General features: G+C 38.7%; 2 protein-coding genes and 1 pseudogene across 2 annotated transcripts; 2 read left to right on the top strand and 1 right to left on the bottom strand.

The window, feature by feature from the left end:
- Nucleotides 1-818: 818 nt before the first annotated feature.
- LOC123258315 lies at nt 819-2,264 on the bottom strand (annotated as a pseudogene).
- Nucleotides 2,265-11,839: 9,575 nt separating this feature from the next.
- On the top strand, nt 11,840-15,180 carry LOC123258317. Its single transcript, XM_044718185.1, has 2 exons — nt 11,840-12,274; nt 12,382-15,180. Exons 1-2 carry the CDS (start codon nt 11,840-11,842, stop codon nt 15,178-15,180), a joined length of 3,234 nt encoding a protein of 1,077 aa, XP_044574120.1.
- A 360-nt stretch (nt 15,181-15,540) lies between these two features.
- LOC123258316 lies at nt 15,541-17,058 on the top strand. Its single transcript, XM_044718184.1, has one exon. It carries the CDS (start codon nt 15,541-15,543, stop codon nt 17,056-17,058), a length of 1,518 nt encoding a protein of 505 aa, XP_044574119.1.
- The last annotated feature ends 2,211 nt before the right edge of the window (nt 17,059-19,269 follow it).

Below are 19,269 nucleotides of genomic sequence, written 5' to 3' on the forward strand. Positions count from 1 at the left end.
TAAATTTTAACATTCCTAGTAGAAGGACCAGAAACTTTCGTCCTCTACTCCTCAGCCATTGTAGTTCGACATATGCCCAACACGATCCGTTCAGGGTGTTATGTTCGGACTACAATGGTCTCTACCACATCTTGTCACTTTGCTCTACTAACAATCTTAAATCGCTTATATTAACCGCCTTATCTGTGCAATCTGTCTGCATCTGCATCTGTCTTCCTCGTGATATCTTTTTCCTAATCCTCGCTTATCTATCTCGGATCTCGCTTATCTATCCCCGCGATTCGAGCCGTACGTTACGCGGCAGCGTCCCTCGGTCGGTTGGACGGAAAAATTTAATTATTAAATCAGTTTGTAAATGGCAATCCATCTAAAGTTCGAACGACTTTATTCTATATAAAATAGGAAAACCAAAAAATAAGAAAGCCTGTTTCTACCTTATTAGGCTAATTAGCAACGCAATGTTTTGCAATTGACGTAACATTGTTACCAATTCGTTTTCATGGTAGGATTTTATTGACTTCACAAATTGATTTTAATATATATTACTTTTTAATAGTAGGTTTCTTGCTCAAAAAATGAGCAAACCAAATGGGACGGCATAGATCCACCAAATTAATCTGTAATGTATTAAAATTTATTTAACTTTATTTATAGTTACGATTTAACCTTATGTTTTAAGCTTACTTTATGGAATACATTCTAAGAGTTTTCTCGAAGACGGGCGCGTAGCAAAGTAAACAAGCAATTGCTATCTCAACAACCAATGCAAAGTTGAGGACGTGGTTACGCATTCCTTGTTGAAGAATTGAGTTTCGTCGAGTTTTACAAATCAAATATTTGTAAGTAAGCCATGAGAATTAACCTAAGAATTTTATGTTTTAAATTAATAGTAAATTTCAGAATTATTCATATTCAATCTTTTTTACTTTTTATTTACCAAACGGTCTTCATAAGGATCTCTTGGGCTTCGGAGCATAATATCAGATTCTGCTTTTTCATAAGCGAGGGATATTGCTGGAAGCATATCGGTGCCAATATCGATGCACAAAATGGCAATAGTGCCCAAAGCTAGTGGAATGTCAAAAATAACAAAACATAAAAAAGGCACTATTTCTGGAAGATTCGATGTTAAAGTATATGCAATAGACTTTTTAAGATTGTCAAAAATTGTACGTCCTTCTTCTATGCCTACAACAATGGAAGCAAAATTATCATCTAATAGTATCATATCTGCTGCTTGCTTAGAGACATCTGAACCAGAAATACCCATTGCAACTCCAATATCTGCGCGTTTCAATGCGGGAGAGTCATTAACAAGCTTCAACGATTATAAGCTTTTGTTGGGGAGAGGTACGTGCAAAAACTATTTCATTGTGGTAATATATAACAGCATCCAGGTCCTCCGCCTTCATTTCCCTGAGTTCACCTCCATGCACAACAATAGCCGTTGCTTGACGAGGATCTACTTCGTTCAAACTTACTCCGCGAAGTTTGGCAATGTCCAAGTGGAAAATTGGGAGGCTCTGCATTGAATTCATATTCTATAGGAAATCTAGATTTAGGAAGCCTGAGATCGGCAAAGCCTAAAACTCGTTCCCCCATTCCACCCATCTCTAAATATGCTTCTTCAAATTCGCTTTTTAATGCAGCTGTCAATGCTACCGATTGTCCTTTAATTATTATGGTATCACACCGGTCTAGAATCCTTTCAGGAGCCCCCTTCATTTCAACAGTGAAATATCCCTCACCACTGCTATATTCGTGAACAGAAACTTGATATTTTTCTGTCGAGTTAAATGGAATTTCTGTCAGTTTTTTATGTTTCTGTCGAATGGGTAAAACACCTCCATAAACGGTTTCAGCAAATTTCAAAAGAGCAGCCTCTGAGGCGTTACCGTTTACATCCTTTTTAAAAACAGGTATGTCCTCTTGACCACCCTTAAAATCAGCTGAGTTGCAAAGAGCAGCACATAATAGTAGAGCATTAAATGACTCATCATCGTTGTTATTCGACTATCATCTGATCATACCATAAGTGAGCGACTGTCATGCGATTCTGTGTTAAAGTGCCAGTTTTGTCAGAACAAATAGTGGAGGTTGATCCCAATGTTTCCACAGCTTCTAAATTTTTAACTAAACAATTTTTAGAGGCCATTCGTTTAGCTGTAAGAGTCAGACATACTGTTACGGTTACAAGAAGCCCTTCTGGAACATTGGCGACAATAATACCAATCAGAAACACAACTGCATCTATGAAAGAATAGGCGACTGCACATCATCCAGGCCTGCTGCTAAGTTAGCAATGCGTCCCATTACTGTATTGTCACCAGTGGCTATAACAACTCCACGGCAGGTTCCTTCCAGAACATTTGTCGAAAAAAAAGCTAAATTTCTTGTCTCCAAAGGATTTTCATGTGTAAATTCAGCCGATCGGACTTGAGGCTCGGATTCCCCAGTTAATGAAGAGTTATCCACTTTGAGGCCATGGGCCTTTTTTAAATGAGTCCATTATAGCTGATGATTTATGAACCTAAAAATGTCAAAGAAACCATAATTTGAAGAAGGGTCGGAAAATAACAGATGTAATGAATTGTCAATTAAGCTAATTGTATTATAAACATTTTATTTTGTCCTTTCGCATTGAGTTTCAACTAATTCCCATTCCTAGACATTTCATAAAAAACAATTCCTAAACATTTCCTTACCTAAATCCAAATATTAAAGCGGTAAACATAGAGAAAAGTTTGTTATACGATCCGATGTGTGTGGAGTTTCATTACTTGGAACATCAGAAATTCTTGCTGCCGTTTTGGCTTAATGTTCGGGTTGTGTTTGGCCAGAATTTTTTTTTATTATACTGTGTGATCTAATATTTATACTCTAAGATTTATACTCTTACAGAGGATACTATAATTTTTGTCAAAGATGGAGACGATATCGACATTGTATAGCCTCTTTTTTTTAGTTTTATTTGCTTGTAAGATGCGTTTTCGATCAAGAATTGTGACAATTTTAGTTTATGCCGTGAGACACCATTGCAATGGTGCCTATGCCAATGCATTGGCATAGATAGTCTCCATAGATAATTTAGACTGTTGTGCTACGAGCAGGTTCTGGTTTTGAACAAGTGTTTGCATGGTCGTTTTCATGAATGACATAAGCTTGACGCAAATTATAATCACGACGTGTTTTACCTTTTAAAAAAATATATATTTAAACTTTATTAGATTTCATTTAGATCCCGATCTTAATTCTAACAAGGCATTGTTTCTTAACCTATGCTAGATCCCGACTGACCAGGCTTGAGCTGATTCTTTTCCTTCTTGGTTCGGGATCTTCCCGAAGTATATAACGAATTGAATTCCGAAGAGAATTTCCCGAATGGGATTGCTGTGATCAGCATGGAAAATTTGGGTATCAATACGGATGCTTAAAAAGGGGAGCCGCAGTGGCGTGATTCTAGCGGATGTTTAGTCTAATGTTGTTTTTGCCGTGGCCGGCTCAATAGGGGGAATTTGTTTATTTCATTTCTCAAGCTTGGTCTTCCGTTAGGGTGCTAGATGCGAGTGTGGTAATGCTTACATTATAAAGACTCAAAAGAGCTTGGTGGCAAGTGCCCAAATAATTGTTTATAATATTAATATAAAATATGGATTAAACTTCTAGTTAATTCTCCCCCTCCTAAGATGAATCGTCCCGGAGGGAGGTGATTTTATTATTAAGTTCGGCAAATGTTATTTCAATATTTCTTTCAGTTTCAACTTCTGTAATGGGTTCTGCAGTGGTTTCGATTTTCGGAATTTCTATTTCTTGTTCGATATTGGTTCGTTTTAATTGAATTTGTTTTAGCATTTTAAGTATTATTTTACGTGATTTATATATGGCACAAAGAATAAGTATTACAATTAATAATATGAGTTCAAGGGATATTTTTGTATTTCCTATTTTTACAAACGGGTTTATAATGCTTATGTTGTCTAAACTTAATTCGGAATCATTGGAAAATATGTAATCTGTTATTATATAATTATTGTATTTATATTGTGATATGTAATCTAACATTTTCTGTTTTTCGTTGATGTATTTTATATTATTGATAATTATGCTTTCATTAAATAAAATCAAAAATGCGCCATTTAGTTTTGTTTCGTTTACAATATTTTCTCCAGTGAGGAGAATAGCGCCTTCGTCTAAATTTTCAAATTGTTTATTTTTTTCTCGTATTTTTGAACAGTTTGCTTTTTTTCCATTCAAGAGATTTATAAAACACGAGCTCTCGTTTGAGAGTTTACAATTTCTTTTTTTTTTTCTTTTTTATTTCTTTTTTAAATTGTTATTTTATAAAATTTTCCATTACAGTATGCTGTCTTATCGTCTATTATTAATTTTCCATTATTTTGGGCAATTGCCCTTGATGTGTACAAGCTACAGATATTGTTTATAATTGGATATTTTATATACATTATAAGTAGGTCTTCGTTTTTTAATATTTTAAAAGCGGAGAAGTCTAACAGATCTGATAGTACAACTGGTTTATTTTCGTGTCTAAATATTTCTTTATTGTCTTGTTCGTTTAGTATTTTTTTATTAAAAATGTCTATTTTTGCTAAAGTGATTGTATCGATTAAATTTTGGATAACAAGTGATTAAATTTTGGATATCAAGTGTAATTAATTGTAGTCGGTGTTGTCTTACTTTTGTTTCTTTGTTAACAACGATTGTGTTAAGAATTTTGGTCATAAGTTGTACTTCTTGAAATATACGTGAATTTATTGTGAATTGTTTGTTATTGTTTTCTGTCAGTTCGTTAATTTTGTTTTCGATTCTTATTAAGTCGTCATGGTCTGGTGTACCTGCTAGCCATTTCCACGCTGTGCCCAATTCGTTAATGCCCCTTTTATTTCTTGATGGTATTAATTGAGACATAAGAATTTTTATAATATTTAGATTTTGTGAAATGTCCCAGTCGGAGTCTGAGTTGCTGTTGTTAGTATTTTTATCTTCTATTCTAATTAGCCATGACTTTTTGAAAATATGAGATTAAAAACTCCAATTTAATTTAAGAAAATATTGTTGAACCACCTATATTAAATTGAATAAAATTATTTCGAGTTTTTCCTTAAATCCAAAATTAAAACATGGTATGATCTACTGATTTCAATAAGAAAATAAAAATCTTCCATAGAAAAATGTTTGGGGAAAAATCATAGAAGAGCAAAAATTAACGTAGAAAATCTAAGATTTCAACTTTGGATGAGTATTCCAAAGATATGGTAACTGCTAGATACCATTTTTTAATTTTAGTTGGTACGCATACATTTCAAAAATGAAATGTACTGGAAACAATGATGGTCGTAGCCATTTCACGGCCTACATAATTAAATATATGGTAAAATTTGATCAATTTCTTCTCTTAGGTGTACCGCGGAAACGGTGGGTGATAGAACCTATGTTTGTTCTGGACTTTGGTTCAGGGGAGCCTAAAGGTTATGGAGCAGGTAAAATTATGTGTGGAGATTTTTTGCTGTTGGCCTGTGTTATTAATGATTACTTTGTTTGGTAGGTTTTTGTTAATGACTTGTATTTTAAATCTTGGGCCTAGTTTATTTCGTTCTCCGTGTATTTTTTCGTATACTACTTCTCCTACATGATAATTTTTATCTAATTTATTTTTATTATGATAATCTAACATTTTAGTTTGTGCTGTTTGTAGTTTTAATGGTAAGTCACTGTGATCTACTTTGTTAAATAAATGTCGTATAGTTTTTGATTTGTTACTGAATGAATTGTCATATTGTAGCTTTTTGCTGCTCTTATAATAACTTCGGGATATTCTAGGAGACGGTACTCATCTTTAACACAACGAGCTATCTCAGTTAGGGTTGAATGGGCTCTTTCAACTTGTCCATTCGAAAGGCTATGTCTGGGGTCTGCATAATGGATTGAAATTCCAGAACGTTGTAGGAAGGATTTAAATTGTGCTGATGTAAAGCTAGGTTCGTTATCTGTCATAATCGTTTTAACTTGGGGAAATGTTTGAAGTATTTCATAGACTTTTAAATCGATATTTTTTTTGTTAGCAATTTCTTTTACAACAAGGTATTTGGAATAGGAATCAATGCAAGTTAAGAAGGTTAGGTTTTGCGCGTAAAAATGTCAATATGTAAGTGTTGGCCTTCTATTTTTGGGATGGGGGCTTCTCCAATAGGTATTTGAGTCGGGTTTCTGTTATATTTGTTCGTATTACAAATTTCACAATTTGTTATATATTCTTTTAATTTTTTGTACAGATTCGGCCAATAGTATAATCTGGTTATTTGTTTATAATTCTCTCTCTCATCGATTCGACAGTGTGTTTCCTCTATAATTATTGCTTTATCGTCATTATTTGTTTTGTCTACAAAAAAACTTTTTGTATGTACGAATTTATTAATGAAGTTATTTTTTAATTGGACTTGAATTTCGTACAACACTTATACTTCATTACTTTCATTAAATGCCTGTATTGCAGTCTCGTCAAGAGTAATTGAAACATTTTTTGACATCCTCTTGGATATTTTTCCATTGGAACCTTCTAACAATCTAGTCAGGGTGTTCAAGCATTGAACACGATAAGAATTCCAAACATAGAATGTAGGAGATCGGACCCATTAACAGCATGGTTTGAAAGACGATCTCCTGCAGTCTAACCAATTATTAATGTGGTGCACTTAAAGCACTTAAGAAAGGGTCACATAGCATGTCAGCGTGCAGTCCGTTGATAAGTAGTTTTAAATAGATTTAAGATTTTCATGTATCTTTCTTGTAAGAGAAGTGTATGAAATAAAAACAGTTTTTAAACGGATCTCATTGGAGTAACACCATTATTTAAGGGGCTCCTCTTAATACAGGGGTTTGGCAATGGTTGCATAGTTTTTTACAAATTTTCTATAATATCCAGTGAGGCCCAGAATTGGGTAATTCGATATGGTGTCGATTTTTTGGGGGTCGATTTTAATAATGTTTTGCGCTACTACATATCCTAAAAATGACGTTTCTAATTTAAAAAATTGAGATTTTTCTAATGATATTTTCATATTGGCTTTATGTAAAATATTAATGATTAAATTTAGGTCTTTGAAATGTTGTTCGAAGGAGTGAGAGAAAATAATTATGTCATCCATGTAGACATGGCAGAATTTACCAACATGTTCTCGAAGTATATCATCCATTGCCCTCTGGAAGATTCGAGGTGCGTTTGTTAACCCGAATGGCATTCTAATGAATTCGTACTTTCCGTTGTTAATTGAAAATGAAGTTTTTTCTACGTCTGATTCTTTCCTCAAAATTTGGTGGAAACCTGATTCTAAGTCTATAGTACTAAAGTATTTAGCTTTTCCAAGATTTGATAAAATAACTGTCGGATCTTGCATGGGGTATCTATCTGGAATCGTGCTAAGTTTTAGTTTCCTGGAATCGATGCATAGTCTATGTTTAGGGGTGCCATCTTCATTAGTACCTTTTTTTGATACTACAATTATGGGTGAGTTGTAAGGACTTTTGCTTTGATTTCATCATTAATCATTCGTTGTATTTCTTGATTAACAAATTCGTTTACTGCTTGTGAGTATGGGTATTGTCTTGAGTAAATTGGTTTATCGTTTATTGTGTCTATTTCACAGCGAACGTCCGTCCGGAATGGTAAATTTGCATTTATTTCTGAATGTACTTTTTTTATTGTGCTTATTATTAGTTCAATGTAGTTTTCTGTATCGGTTTCGTCTGTATTGTTTTCTAAATTGTTTATGCCGAAAATATTTTCGGCCGTGTTATCCATATTCTTATATGCTGCAGTGTTTATATCGTTTGAATCGGATTTTACATCGGCATCGTGTTCAGTGTCTGAGTACTCTGAACCTCAAGTGGTAGTTGTCGGAAATCTGACTTTTGGTGCATTTGGAACCTGAGTATTCCAAATTTTTTGTGTCGGAATGAACATCGACGGCGTGTTTGGGTTTTATATAACCCAAACTGTTAGATTTGAAATTGTCAGAAGTATCGCTGACGGTGCTCTTAGAACTTAAGTGTTTCGAATTGTGTGTGTCGGATTGAACATCGACGGCGTGTTTGGGTTTTATGTACCCCAAATTGTTACATTTATAATTGTCAGAAGTTTCGCTGACAGAGTTTTTGGACTCTGAGTGCTCTAAACTGTATATGTCGGAATGAACATCGACGGCGTGTTTGGGGCTTATATACCCCAAACTTTTTATGCTTAGTGGATTTTTGCTTGACAAATTTTCGTGGTTAAAATATTTGTCTAATATATATTTTTTTAGTGGAAGTATGGTTGTTTCTTTGTTTAGTTCTAATAAATTTATTTTTTCGTCATAGTGTAATTTTTCGATTTTTCCCTTACATTTTAGTGTGTCATTGTTTGTGTCAATGACTGCTCCTATCTTTTTTAGTAAATTGTACCCTATTAATAAGTCTGCCTTTAGGCCCTCCATTTCATAAAAAATTTGTTTTGTTTGAAAAATTGTTATGTAGTGGCATTTTTTTATTGTTGAGTATACGTTAACCGTGGATACTCTTTTGTAAATGGGCAATTCTATCCCGTTTTGGTAGGTACCTTTTTTTATGTAACAGGTTGTGGCTCCTGTATCTATCAGAACATTAAGTTTTTTATTAATTTTTTTGTCAAATCGTAATATGTGTGGCAGACCTATTCTTCTCCTAAAAAATGTTCCTCTTTGATATTATTTATGCGCATTTGTTTGTTTCTAGGTTGAGCAGATGACTCAATTTGTGCTCGTTTAACTGCCTGTTCTGGTTGTTGGAATGAGTTATATTGGAGGCTATTTGTAGTTTGGTATTGTTCACCATTTGGGAATACTTGGTTATTATTTTTATTTTGGATTTGGATGCTGGAGTCCACTTCCATAGGTTCGCTTCTGTTTTGGTATGTATTATTCCTTTGAGTCCAAGTATTATAGCTTGGATAAGGATTATACCGAGTGTTATTGTGTTGATAGCTATTATGGTTTTGGAAGCTATTACTATTTTGGGGGTTATTTTTATTTTGGGAATTATTATTATTTTGAGGAGAACTTCTATTATTGTGCTGATAATTTGGATTTTATCCATTATGATTTTTGTAATTTTCGTTGGTTCTGTTCAGGCGCAATTGATTGCCCTGATTCTGACCATCGGATCTATAATATGGTTCGTTTTGGTTTCGTTGGTTATCGTTATAACGGCGCTGAGGTGCGCTAAAACGATAAGCGAACTGTGCCCTCATATGATTGCTCCCCAATGAACTCTAGCTAGAGCGTTTGGTAAGTCTGGAGGATTTAGGGAAAATAACATGCCAGAAATTGGGCCGTTTAGGCCAGTTATGAATACCCTCAAGGCATTTTGTCTATGCCTAAGGTTTGCTTCTGTAGTTATTGGATTTTCTTTCCCGTATGTCATTATGGTTTTATTTATTAAGAGGGTTAACTTTTTGTTAACCAAATTATAAAAGTCCATAACTGAAAATCTGTTTTGTGTCAGCACACTTAATTCTTGTTTAAGAGGATTGGCCTCTTGTCGCTAAAGACAAAATCGAGTCTGGCCAAAATAGCGTCAAAGTTCAATACGGTTCCATGGTTTGTTAAAGCGTCATTGGCTTTGCCTACTATCTTGTTTCTTAAAATGGTTAGGGCTACAAAGTACCGACGGCTTTTGCGGACATAGAGTCCCATTGCTGTTTCCGCGGCTTCTCGCCAAGCTACGTAATTGTCTAGATTTCCAGAAAATTGTGGAACGGATTTGACTATCTCTAGTGTTTCGTCGCATGGAATGGTATCGTCAATCTGTTCGATTTGGAATTCGGTCGGTAGGTTGTTAGCTATCAATCGGACAATTAGGTCTGATGTTAATGTTTGTTCAGGTGTTTGTCGGCTTAAATTAGCGCTATGGCTAGTAGATGGACCGTTTGAGTCTGTCATTTTAAAGTTTCTTAAAGCGTTTATTAATTCTTCCAGTTTTAATCACTATTTAGCAAAACAGCAAGCAATTTTTTTCTCGAATTTAATTTATTATATAATTGGTATTTTATATGAAATATATATAGACATATTTTGAGACTGGGATTTATAAAAATACAATAGAGAGAGAAAAACAAAAGTTTTAAAGTTTCTTAAAGCGTTTATTAATTCTTCCAGTATTAATCACTATTTAGCAAAACAGCAGGCAATTTTTTTCTCGAATTTAATTTAGTATATAATTGGTATATTATATGAAATATATATAGACATATTTTGAGACGGGGATTTATAAAAATACAATAGAGAGAGAAAAAAAAAAAGTTATATATATATATAAAAAATACAATATAGTATCGGTGTGTAAAATAGGGTTTACATTGATGTGTTTTTCTTATTTTATTTATTATTATTATTATTTTTTTTTTTTTTATAAAACTAAACAAAAATAATCTATCTCACGTTTGTGATTTTTTTTTTTTTTGGTGTTCCTCTGATGAAATTGATTTGTTTCTTCCTTCCCAGTCCTTTTTCCGTTGAGTGGGGGCTCTTCTACCGTATTTTTTTTTTTTTGGTACCTGCGGGGCTCACTTTAGTTTCCTCTTGTTTTTTTTTTTTTTTGAAATATAGGTTTTTGTATTTGGTTTTTGTATTTGGTTTTGTTTTTGTTATTTTATTTAATTTTTTTCACTTTTTTCGAGTTTGTTTGAGTTTTTTTACTTTTTATTTTTAATCTTTTTCTTTTTTATCTTCTTGTTTGTGTTTTTTGTGTGTTTGTTTTTTTTTTTTTTGTAATTTTTATTTTAGTTACTTTTTTCACTTTTTTCGAGTTTGTTTGATTTTTCACTTTTTGGTGGTTCAAAATTTATTCAGTTTGTATATTTTGTTTTTGTTCTCTTTTTGTGTCACTTTTTTCTTGAAAAATTCCACTTTGGGCGTTGAGGTTATTCTAGTTATCACCGGTACGTGATATAAGTTTTTTTACATAGAAACCTTTATTTTTCAGGTCTATGATTTTTTTGAGGCACTCGCGAATATCTTTTTTTTTAATCGATATTTTTAATTAACGCGTGCCCCACGTTGGGCGCCAATTATAATCACGACGGGTTTTAACTTTAAAAAAATATATATTTAAACTTTATTAGATTTCATTTAGATCCCGATCTTAATTCTAACAAGGCATTGTTTCTTAACCTATGCTAGATCCCGACTGACCAGGCTTGAGCTGATTCTTTTCCTTCTTGGTTCGGGATCTTCCCGAAGTATATAACGAATTGAATTCCGAAGAGAATTTCCCGAATGGGATTGCTGTGATCAGCATGGAAAATTTGGGTATCAATACGGATGCTTAAAAAGGGGAGCCGCAGTGGCGTGATTCTAGCGGATGTTTAGTCTAATGTTGTTTTTGCCGTGGCCGGCTCAATAGGGGGAATTTGTTTATTTCATTTCTCAAGCTTGGTCTTCCGTTAGGATGCTATTTGCGAGTGTGGGAATGCTTACATTATAAAGACTCAAAAGAGCTTGGTGGCAAGTGCCCAAATAATTGTTTATAATTGTTGATGAACGGTCACTGTAAAACTAAAAAACTGCATTAATTAACAATTCGATTTGGAAACTGGGCACACAAGAAGTTTATGTAGAGAAGAAGAAGGAACTAGAAGCGTCGATTGCAAGTTCGGCGTGTGAGTTTTTGCTTTGCTTTGTTAGACAGATGGCGAAATCAAGCGATTGAGCCAGCACTTATATTTCAATAAATAAAGTTAATCATCATAAGGAAGTTTGGTCCTTCAGAGCCAGATTCGTTATTGTTAGTAAAGTAAAGCACCATTGCGATGGAACAACTCAAACGGCTAAAGGGAGTGAGGGGCCGTCTCAAATCCAGCCTCACTAAACTGCTACACACAGCAGAAAACTCTTCCGCATCAATCGGCGTTGACGCCGTGGAGGTACTGCTAGTCAGGCTCGACAAGGTTTGGAATGATTTCGAACTTGCCGGAGATGATCTGAGCGTGCTTGACGACGTCGAGGGCTGGGTTGATCCTGCGAATGACTACGACGAGTATGAGGCGAAGTACATAAAAGCCCGTGCGCTTTTGTTTTCCCTCAAGCGCTCACAGGAGCCGACAACACCAACAACAACGAGACATGCAGAAGGAGATTCAATAGCTAACAACGACGCTATTTCTCGCTTAGTGCAGCAACAACAAGGGTTTTTCGAACGCCTAGGAGCAACTTCAACACCAACCCCGGCTGACGCCGCGGCGCCAGTAAGGGAGACAGAATTACCGAAAATACAAATAAAACCATTTGGTGGCATTTACAAGGAGTGGCCAGCCTTCAAAGCACTGTACATAGCAAGCAACATCTGGGTAAGATACAAAAGTACCACTATCTAAAATCGTTCCTCGTGGACGAGGCTGCAAGTTTGGTACGCCATTTGCCGATTTCTGAGACGGCATATGACAACGCTTGGGAGCGCCTCAACGAGAGATACGATCGACCACGGCAAATTATTCACAACCTGTTGGACACCTTTATGGAGCTACCATCGACTAATAATGGAGAGGTATCCATATTGCGTAGCATATCAGATGGTGCAAATGAGGTCATCCGTGCATTGGACTCAATTGGCCATATGGACCGAGACTGCTGGGTTATCCATTTATTGCTGAATAAAATCGATCCAGAGTCACGCCGCAAATGGGTAGATGCAAGCCGTGCTTCAAATTCACCAAAAGTCGAAGAGTTCTTCAAGTTCCTGGATGCACGATGTGAAGAATTTGAGCTGTGTCAAAGCGAACCTGTACCGAGACAGGGTGGTAACAACAAGAAGACAAGCAGAGCCATGGTAACTGCTGCGCTGACAAAATGCGTTAATTGTAATGCGGATGGGCATCAACTGTCTAAGTGTCCTCAATTCATTGGTTTGTCTATCGACCAACGCCGTTCTTTTGTAAAGCACAAATCTCTCTGCTTCAACTGTCTCAAACCAGGTCACAGGTCATCAAACTGTAGCTCAAAGTACAACTGTCAGCAGTGTGGCAGCAGACACCACACACTCATACACACGCATGCTATGCAGACCAACGAGGGTCAAATCATATCCACGTCTTCAAGCGATCACAAGGATCCAGACACGACATCGGTGACTGCGAGTCACATGTCACAGGCACTACTCACGCCAACCCTATTGTCACATGGGCAAGTAGGACGAACATGTACTTTGCCAACTGCATTGGTACACATCCGCAACTCTCAAGGCACATACACAAACTGCCGGGTGCTACTCGACACGGGCTCGGAGTTATCATATGTATCGGAACGCTGTATTAAGGCACTGGGTCTTAGTCGGGTTCCTGGCCGAATTCTCATTTCCGGCATTTCTTCAATCAAGGCCGATACCACGAGGGGATTCAGCACACTCACGATCAAGTCTCGAGTTTCTGATCACTCGCTACAAGTAAAAGCTCATATTCTAGGAAAAATCACATCTACGCTGGCAAGGGAAAACATTTATGCATCTGCGCTTGAGATCTTCAATGGGATTCCGCTTGCAGACACTGAATTCAACTCGGCATCGCCTATAGACGTCCTACTAGGCACCGATTCTGTATGGGCTATTTTAACCGGCAACAGGAAGCTGGATGCGCAAGGCAACATAATAGCTATTTCAACAATCTTTGGATGGGTTATCACATCGATTGCGTATCAAAATCCATCAATCACCACGTCATTTTTGTCTACAGTCGATATCCATGCTACTCTACAAAGGTTTTGGGAAATCGAGGACTCCCAAATCACCACTCATCATGATCCTGAAAATGTTAAGGGTGAAGAGCATTTTCAAACCACGCACTCACGCGACTCCAAGGGAAGATACACCGTAGAGCTTCCATTCAAGGATGCAGATCCACAATTCACTGACACTCTGCAGGGAGCAACCCAACGCTTTGCTTCTGTGGAGCGCCGTCTACATAGAGACACAGATCTGCACTCACGGTATGTACAATTCATGCAAGAGTATATTTCTCTAGGCCACATGCGCCAATTGAACCCTGAGGAAATTCTCACCAACATGCCACATCACCCTGTACTTGAAAAGAAACTACCAGTAGTTTTTGACGGTTCATTCCAAGATTCTTCTGGTCAATCTTTAAACGACGCCCTGAACGTTGGGCCGAGCATTCAACGAAACCTGTTCGATGTATGCGTACGCTTTCGTTTAAATAAATACGTTTTTTCTGCGGACATTATCAAGATGTTCAGGCAAATTTTGATCAACAAGCATCACCGCAACTATCAACGTATCGTTTGGAGAGAACATCCTTCAGCTCCACTTCTACATTACCAACTCTCCACTGTAACCTATGGCACTGCGTGTGCACCATTTCTGGCTGTACGGGTTCTCGAGCAACTGGCCAGAGACTACCAACATTTGCATCCAACTGCTGCGCGCATTCTTCTTGAAGATTTCTACGTTGACGACGTTTTAACAGGAGCTGACACCGAGGAAAAGCTTCTACAATACAAACAAGAACTAATTCAACTAATGTCATGTGCTCAACTCGAGCTTGGAAAATGGATTTCCAACAGCAACCGCGTTGTCGACCCTGAGACAACAATCACAAACAATACATCATACAGTCCACTCGAAACTACGAACAAGGTTTTGGGAATTCATTGGCAACCGCACACGGACACATTGGCATACAAGGTATCTTTGCCCAGCGAGGGAAAGATTACAAAACGGCAAGTTTTATCAGACGTGTCTCGCATTTTCGACCCACTTGGATTGCTGGCTCCAGTGGTTATTCAATTCAAAATCCTGTTCCAAGAACTTTGGGTTCTCAACTTAGACTGGGACAGCCCGCTACCGCTCAGCCTGGAAGATTGGTATCTCAAATGCAAGCACGATATCAACACGCTCAATGAACTTGAGGTTCCACGCTACATTGGCACCTCTACTGACACAATTGAATTGCACGCCTTCTCGGACGCATCTATAAAAGCCTACGCCGGTGCCGTTTACAGTAGAGTCACTCTCCCTGATGGTAACATACAGGTTACTCTTATTGCTGCAAAGACTCGTGTAGCACCGCTCAAGACACAATCACTTCCACGCCTGGAATTGTGCGGCGCACTGCTACTAAGTCGACTCATCAACTCAGTCTAAGCTGCACTGAAAAACTACAACGTCACTGTTTACGCCTGGTGCGACTCTACCATTGTTTTGGCTTGGCTCTCGCACATACCTGCCAAACTAAAGACTTTCGTCGCAAACCGCACTGCCGAAATCCTCAGCATCATTCCACGAGATCACTGGCAACATGTCAAATCAGATGACAACCCTGCTGACTGCGCTTCATGGGGCATGCTAGCTGCTGACTTAGTAAACCACAACCTATGGTGGAAGGGCCCACACTGGCTATACTCAACCGAAGCTGAATGGGTAAAAACACCTAGCACTCCTCATTCTAGTTTCATTTCAGATGAACAAGTCCAGGCTGAAGTAAAAGGTTTCGCTTTCACGACAATGAGAACATACAACACTGAAACCTCACTATTGGGCCAACTGATCGACCGTGTCTCCTCGTGGCCAAAGCTACTTCGTATTCTCGCCTATGTTCTCAAGTTCATCCGACGCAATCGCAGAAAATCCAACACCGCTACGCTGACATTTGAGGAGATCCATGACGCACGGATCCTGTACCTGCGCCATGCCCAAGACGAATTCCAAGCTGACTACAAGCGACTCCTCAACCAGCAAGATTTAGGAAACAAATCAAAATTGCGCACCCTCTCACCGCAAATCGACAAACATGGACTCCTGCGAGTGGGTGGCCGTTTAGGTAACTCAGAACTGCCAGCGGATGTGCAGCATCCAATAATTATGCCCAAATCTCATCGCATAACGAAGCTCATTCTGGAACATGAGCACCGGATTCACTTACATCCTGGAGTATCGGCGTTATTCGTGATCGCACGCCAACGCTACTGGGTGTTTGGCGCACGCAACCTCATTCGAAAGATCACGCATGACTGTCTAAAATGCTTTACACAACGGCAACACACATCTCACCAATTCATGTCAGATCTGCCGCCTGTCCGGGTTCGGCAGGCATTTCCGTTTGCAAACACTGGCTGCGACTACGCCGGGCCAATCACCCTCAAGGTCCACAAGGGACGAAATCCACGCAAGGAAAAGGGTTACATCTGCCTATTTGTATGCCTAGCCACTTCTGCCTTGCATTTAGAATTGGCTACAGATCTTACAACCGACACATTCTCGGCGGCACTCAGTCGATTCATCTCATCTCATCTTCATAGCGACAACGGGAGAAACTTCGTCGGGGCAAAAAGGGTATTATACGAAATGCAAACTCTTCTGAAGTCAGACGAACACAACAACACTGTACTGAAGGCCCTGGCAGACGAAGGAATCAACTGGAATTTCATTCCCCCCCATGCACCACACTGGGGTGGCAAATGGGAATCAGCTGTGCGCTCTGTCAAACTGCATCTTCATAGAGTCATTGGCAAGAATGTCCTCACCTTTGAGAAAATGCACACACTTCTCGCCCAAATAGAAGCTGTGGTCAACTCACGTCCACTATTCTCAACTTCGGACACTGAGGTCAACTATCTGTCGCCAGCACACTTCCTCATTGGTCGTCCCTACACGACAGTACCAGAAGGCGATCTATCAAATGTACCAATCAACCGTTTGGATTATTGGCAACAGACTCAAGCTATGCTGCAAGGCTTCTGGAAACAATGGCACATGGAATATCTTACATCACTCCAGCATCGGCCAAAGTGGATGAACAAATCGGTCAACATGGCCAAAGATGACATCGTGCTCCTTAAGGATTCTCACACCCCGCCAGCAGCATGGCCTCTCGGAAGAGTCATCGAAACGTATCCAGGAAAGGATGGAATGGTCCGCGCTGTACGACTTAGGACTCCAACTGGAGAAACCACCCGTCCAATTGTCAAGCTCGCCCTATTACCAAATTCTGAAACAGTGTTTCAGGGGGGGCCGGGATGTTGATGAACGGTCACTGTAAAACTAAAAAACTGCATTAATTAACAATTCGATTTGGAAACTGGGCACACAAGAAGTTTATGTAGAGAAGAAGAAGGAACTAGAAGCGTCGATTGCAAGTTCGGCGTGTGAGTTTTTACTTTGCTTTGTTAGACAGATGGCGAAATCAAGCGATTGAGCCAGTTCAATAAATAAAGTTAATCATCAATAATAATAATATAAAATATGGATTAAACTTTTAGTTAATTCGCATGCGACGCTTCAACTCCTTGTACACCATTAAATAGTTTGCAAACGACCTCTATAGCACATTTTGGAAGTTTCATCAGCATCTTTGGCGTCAGTAAATCACTACCGGAAGCCTTTTTTTGCTTTTAGCCCTCTTATGATTTTTTCGATTTCGTTCGGCCGTAATGAAGGTACAGTTGACTGAGTTGTAACCTCTGGCTGAATGACTGGCACAAGGAATGAATTTGATGCAGCGTTTGGCTGGAAGACACTTTCGAAATGTGTAGCGAATGTTTCAACTCAGTCTTCGTCGCCGGTCTTCGCTCTTATCGGGGAAGTCGTTTCGATTCGGGCGCTGAGATTTGGGTGGGCCCTCCACAGAGGATACTTTGTGCTTGTTGGTGAAAGATTATGGATGTACCTCAGCTGTGCATTTTTCTCCTGTTGGTAAAGAGCCAGGTCGAGTGATCGTGTTTCTTCTTTAAGGCGTTGATTTGAAGCTGGTGATCTGCTGTTTTGCCAATCACGACGCGTGCGCCTCTTTTCTCGCACGAGCTGTTCGATTTGCTGATTTGATTTGTAGTATTTGTTACGGTCTACTTTCTCCCTTGAGGAGTAGTAATTTTAGCTGCCGCAACGAGTACTTCTTCCAGGGCGCTCGTAGTGTAGTCGATGTCCGATTCCATGTTAAACTCCAGGGCGAGTTCTATGTGGGCACTCACGTACTTTTTGTCCGGCTGAGGGAGTTTTCCGTTGTTTCTTGGCTTTGAAGAAGCGTTAAAAGCACAGGCGAGTGGTCCGATGATAAGTCCGAGACTGCTTTGGCACTTATTAGATTGCAAGGTATTTTTTTTATCACCGCAAAATCAATAAGGTCTGGGGTTGGTTGGCTAGTATGTGGGACTTCCAGGGGAAAAAGTTTTTTTCTTACATTTATAATTGCATTGTGCAATTACCTTCCTCTGGGAGTCACTAAGTGTGATCCTCATTGCGTGTGTTTAGCGTTGTAGTCTGCTGCGGCTATAAAACGATCCCAAAGTGAATTGTAGAAGTCCATAAATTGTCCTTCCGAGATTGAGAAACGAGGAGGGCAGTAAACGGCTGCGATTGAAAGGCTTCCGTTTCTTGACTGAATTTGTAGCGATGTGGCCTGCAAGAAGTTTGATTCAAACCTTTTGTAAAAATGGTGTTTTAAACGTTCTCTGATTAGAACCCCAGTTCCGCCGTGGGCTTTCCCATCTGGATGATCTGTGCGGTAGATTGCATAGCCTTTTATTGGGAAGTTATATTTGCTTGTAAGATGCGTTTCCACCAGTAGCATAACGTCAATATGGTTATCGATCAAGAATCGTGACAGTTCTAGTTTATGCCGTGGGACACCATGGGCATTCCACATTGATGCTCGTAGAGTCTGCATAGATTATTTAGACTGTTGTGCAACGAGCAGCTGTATTACCGTATTCTGGTTTTAAACAAGTGCTTGCATGGTCGTTTTCATGAATGACATAAGCTCCATCATACTTTGTTGGAGGGTAAGCAACATGGTTTCCGTTTTGCTATGTGGCTGTTCTGGAGCCTGTTGAGCGCTGTGTGAGTTAGGCTGATTTTTATTTACCATTCCAGATCGTAGAGCATCGGCATAGGAGCAGTCGTTGGTGATATTTAGGGGACCAAATGAGGACCTCGCGGATTTGGCGTAGAAGACGTCAGGCGTAGTGGTTGCGCGTTGCGGTCGCTTGACGCATGCGACTCTTCAAATTCTTGTACACCATACATCCTCTATAGTTTGCCGTATGGTTGCCTCCGCAGTTTGCACATTTCTTCGCGGTACTGCCCTTGTTTGTAGTGCAGTAAGTGGAGTTGTGGGTGTCCCCGCAGACTACACAGACAGCTCGAAGTGTGCAGTATGACCTAGTGTGTCCATACTCTTGGCAGTTAGTGCATTGCACTGGACCGTTGCGTTTATGTGGCTCCTCAACAGTGATTCTC

The sequence above is a fragment of the Drosophila ananassae genome, unplaced genomic scaffold (genome assembly GCF_017639315.1).
Source record: "Drosophila ananassae strain 14024-0371.13 unplaced genomic scaffold, ASM1763931v2 tig00000157, whole genome shotgun sequence".
NCBI classification, from domain to species: domain Eukaryota; kingdom Metazoa; phylum Arthropoda; class Insecta; order Diptera; family Drosophilidae; genus Drosophila; species Drosophila ananassae.

Coding starts and splice junctions, on each gene's coding strand:
- LOC123258317 (XM_044718185.1), top strand. CDS start 11,840: ATGGAACAACTCAAACGGCTAAAGGGAGTGAGGGGCCGTCTCAAATCC. Junction 12,275..12,381: donor CGGCTGACGCCGCGGCGCCA/GTAAGGGAGACA, acceptor CATCTGGGTAAG/ATACAAAAGTACCACTATCT.
- LOC123258316 (XM_044718184.1), top strand. CDS start 15,541: ATGAGAACATACAACACTGAAACCTCACTATTGGGCCAACTGATCGAC.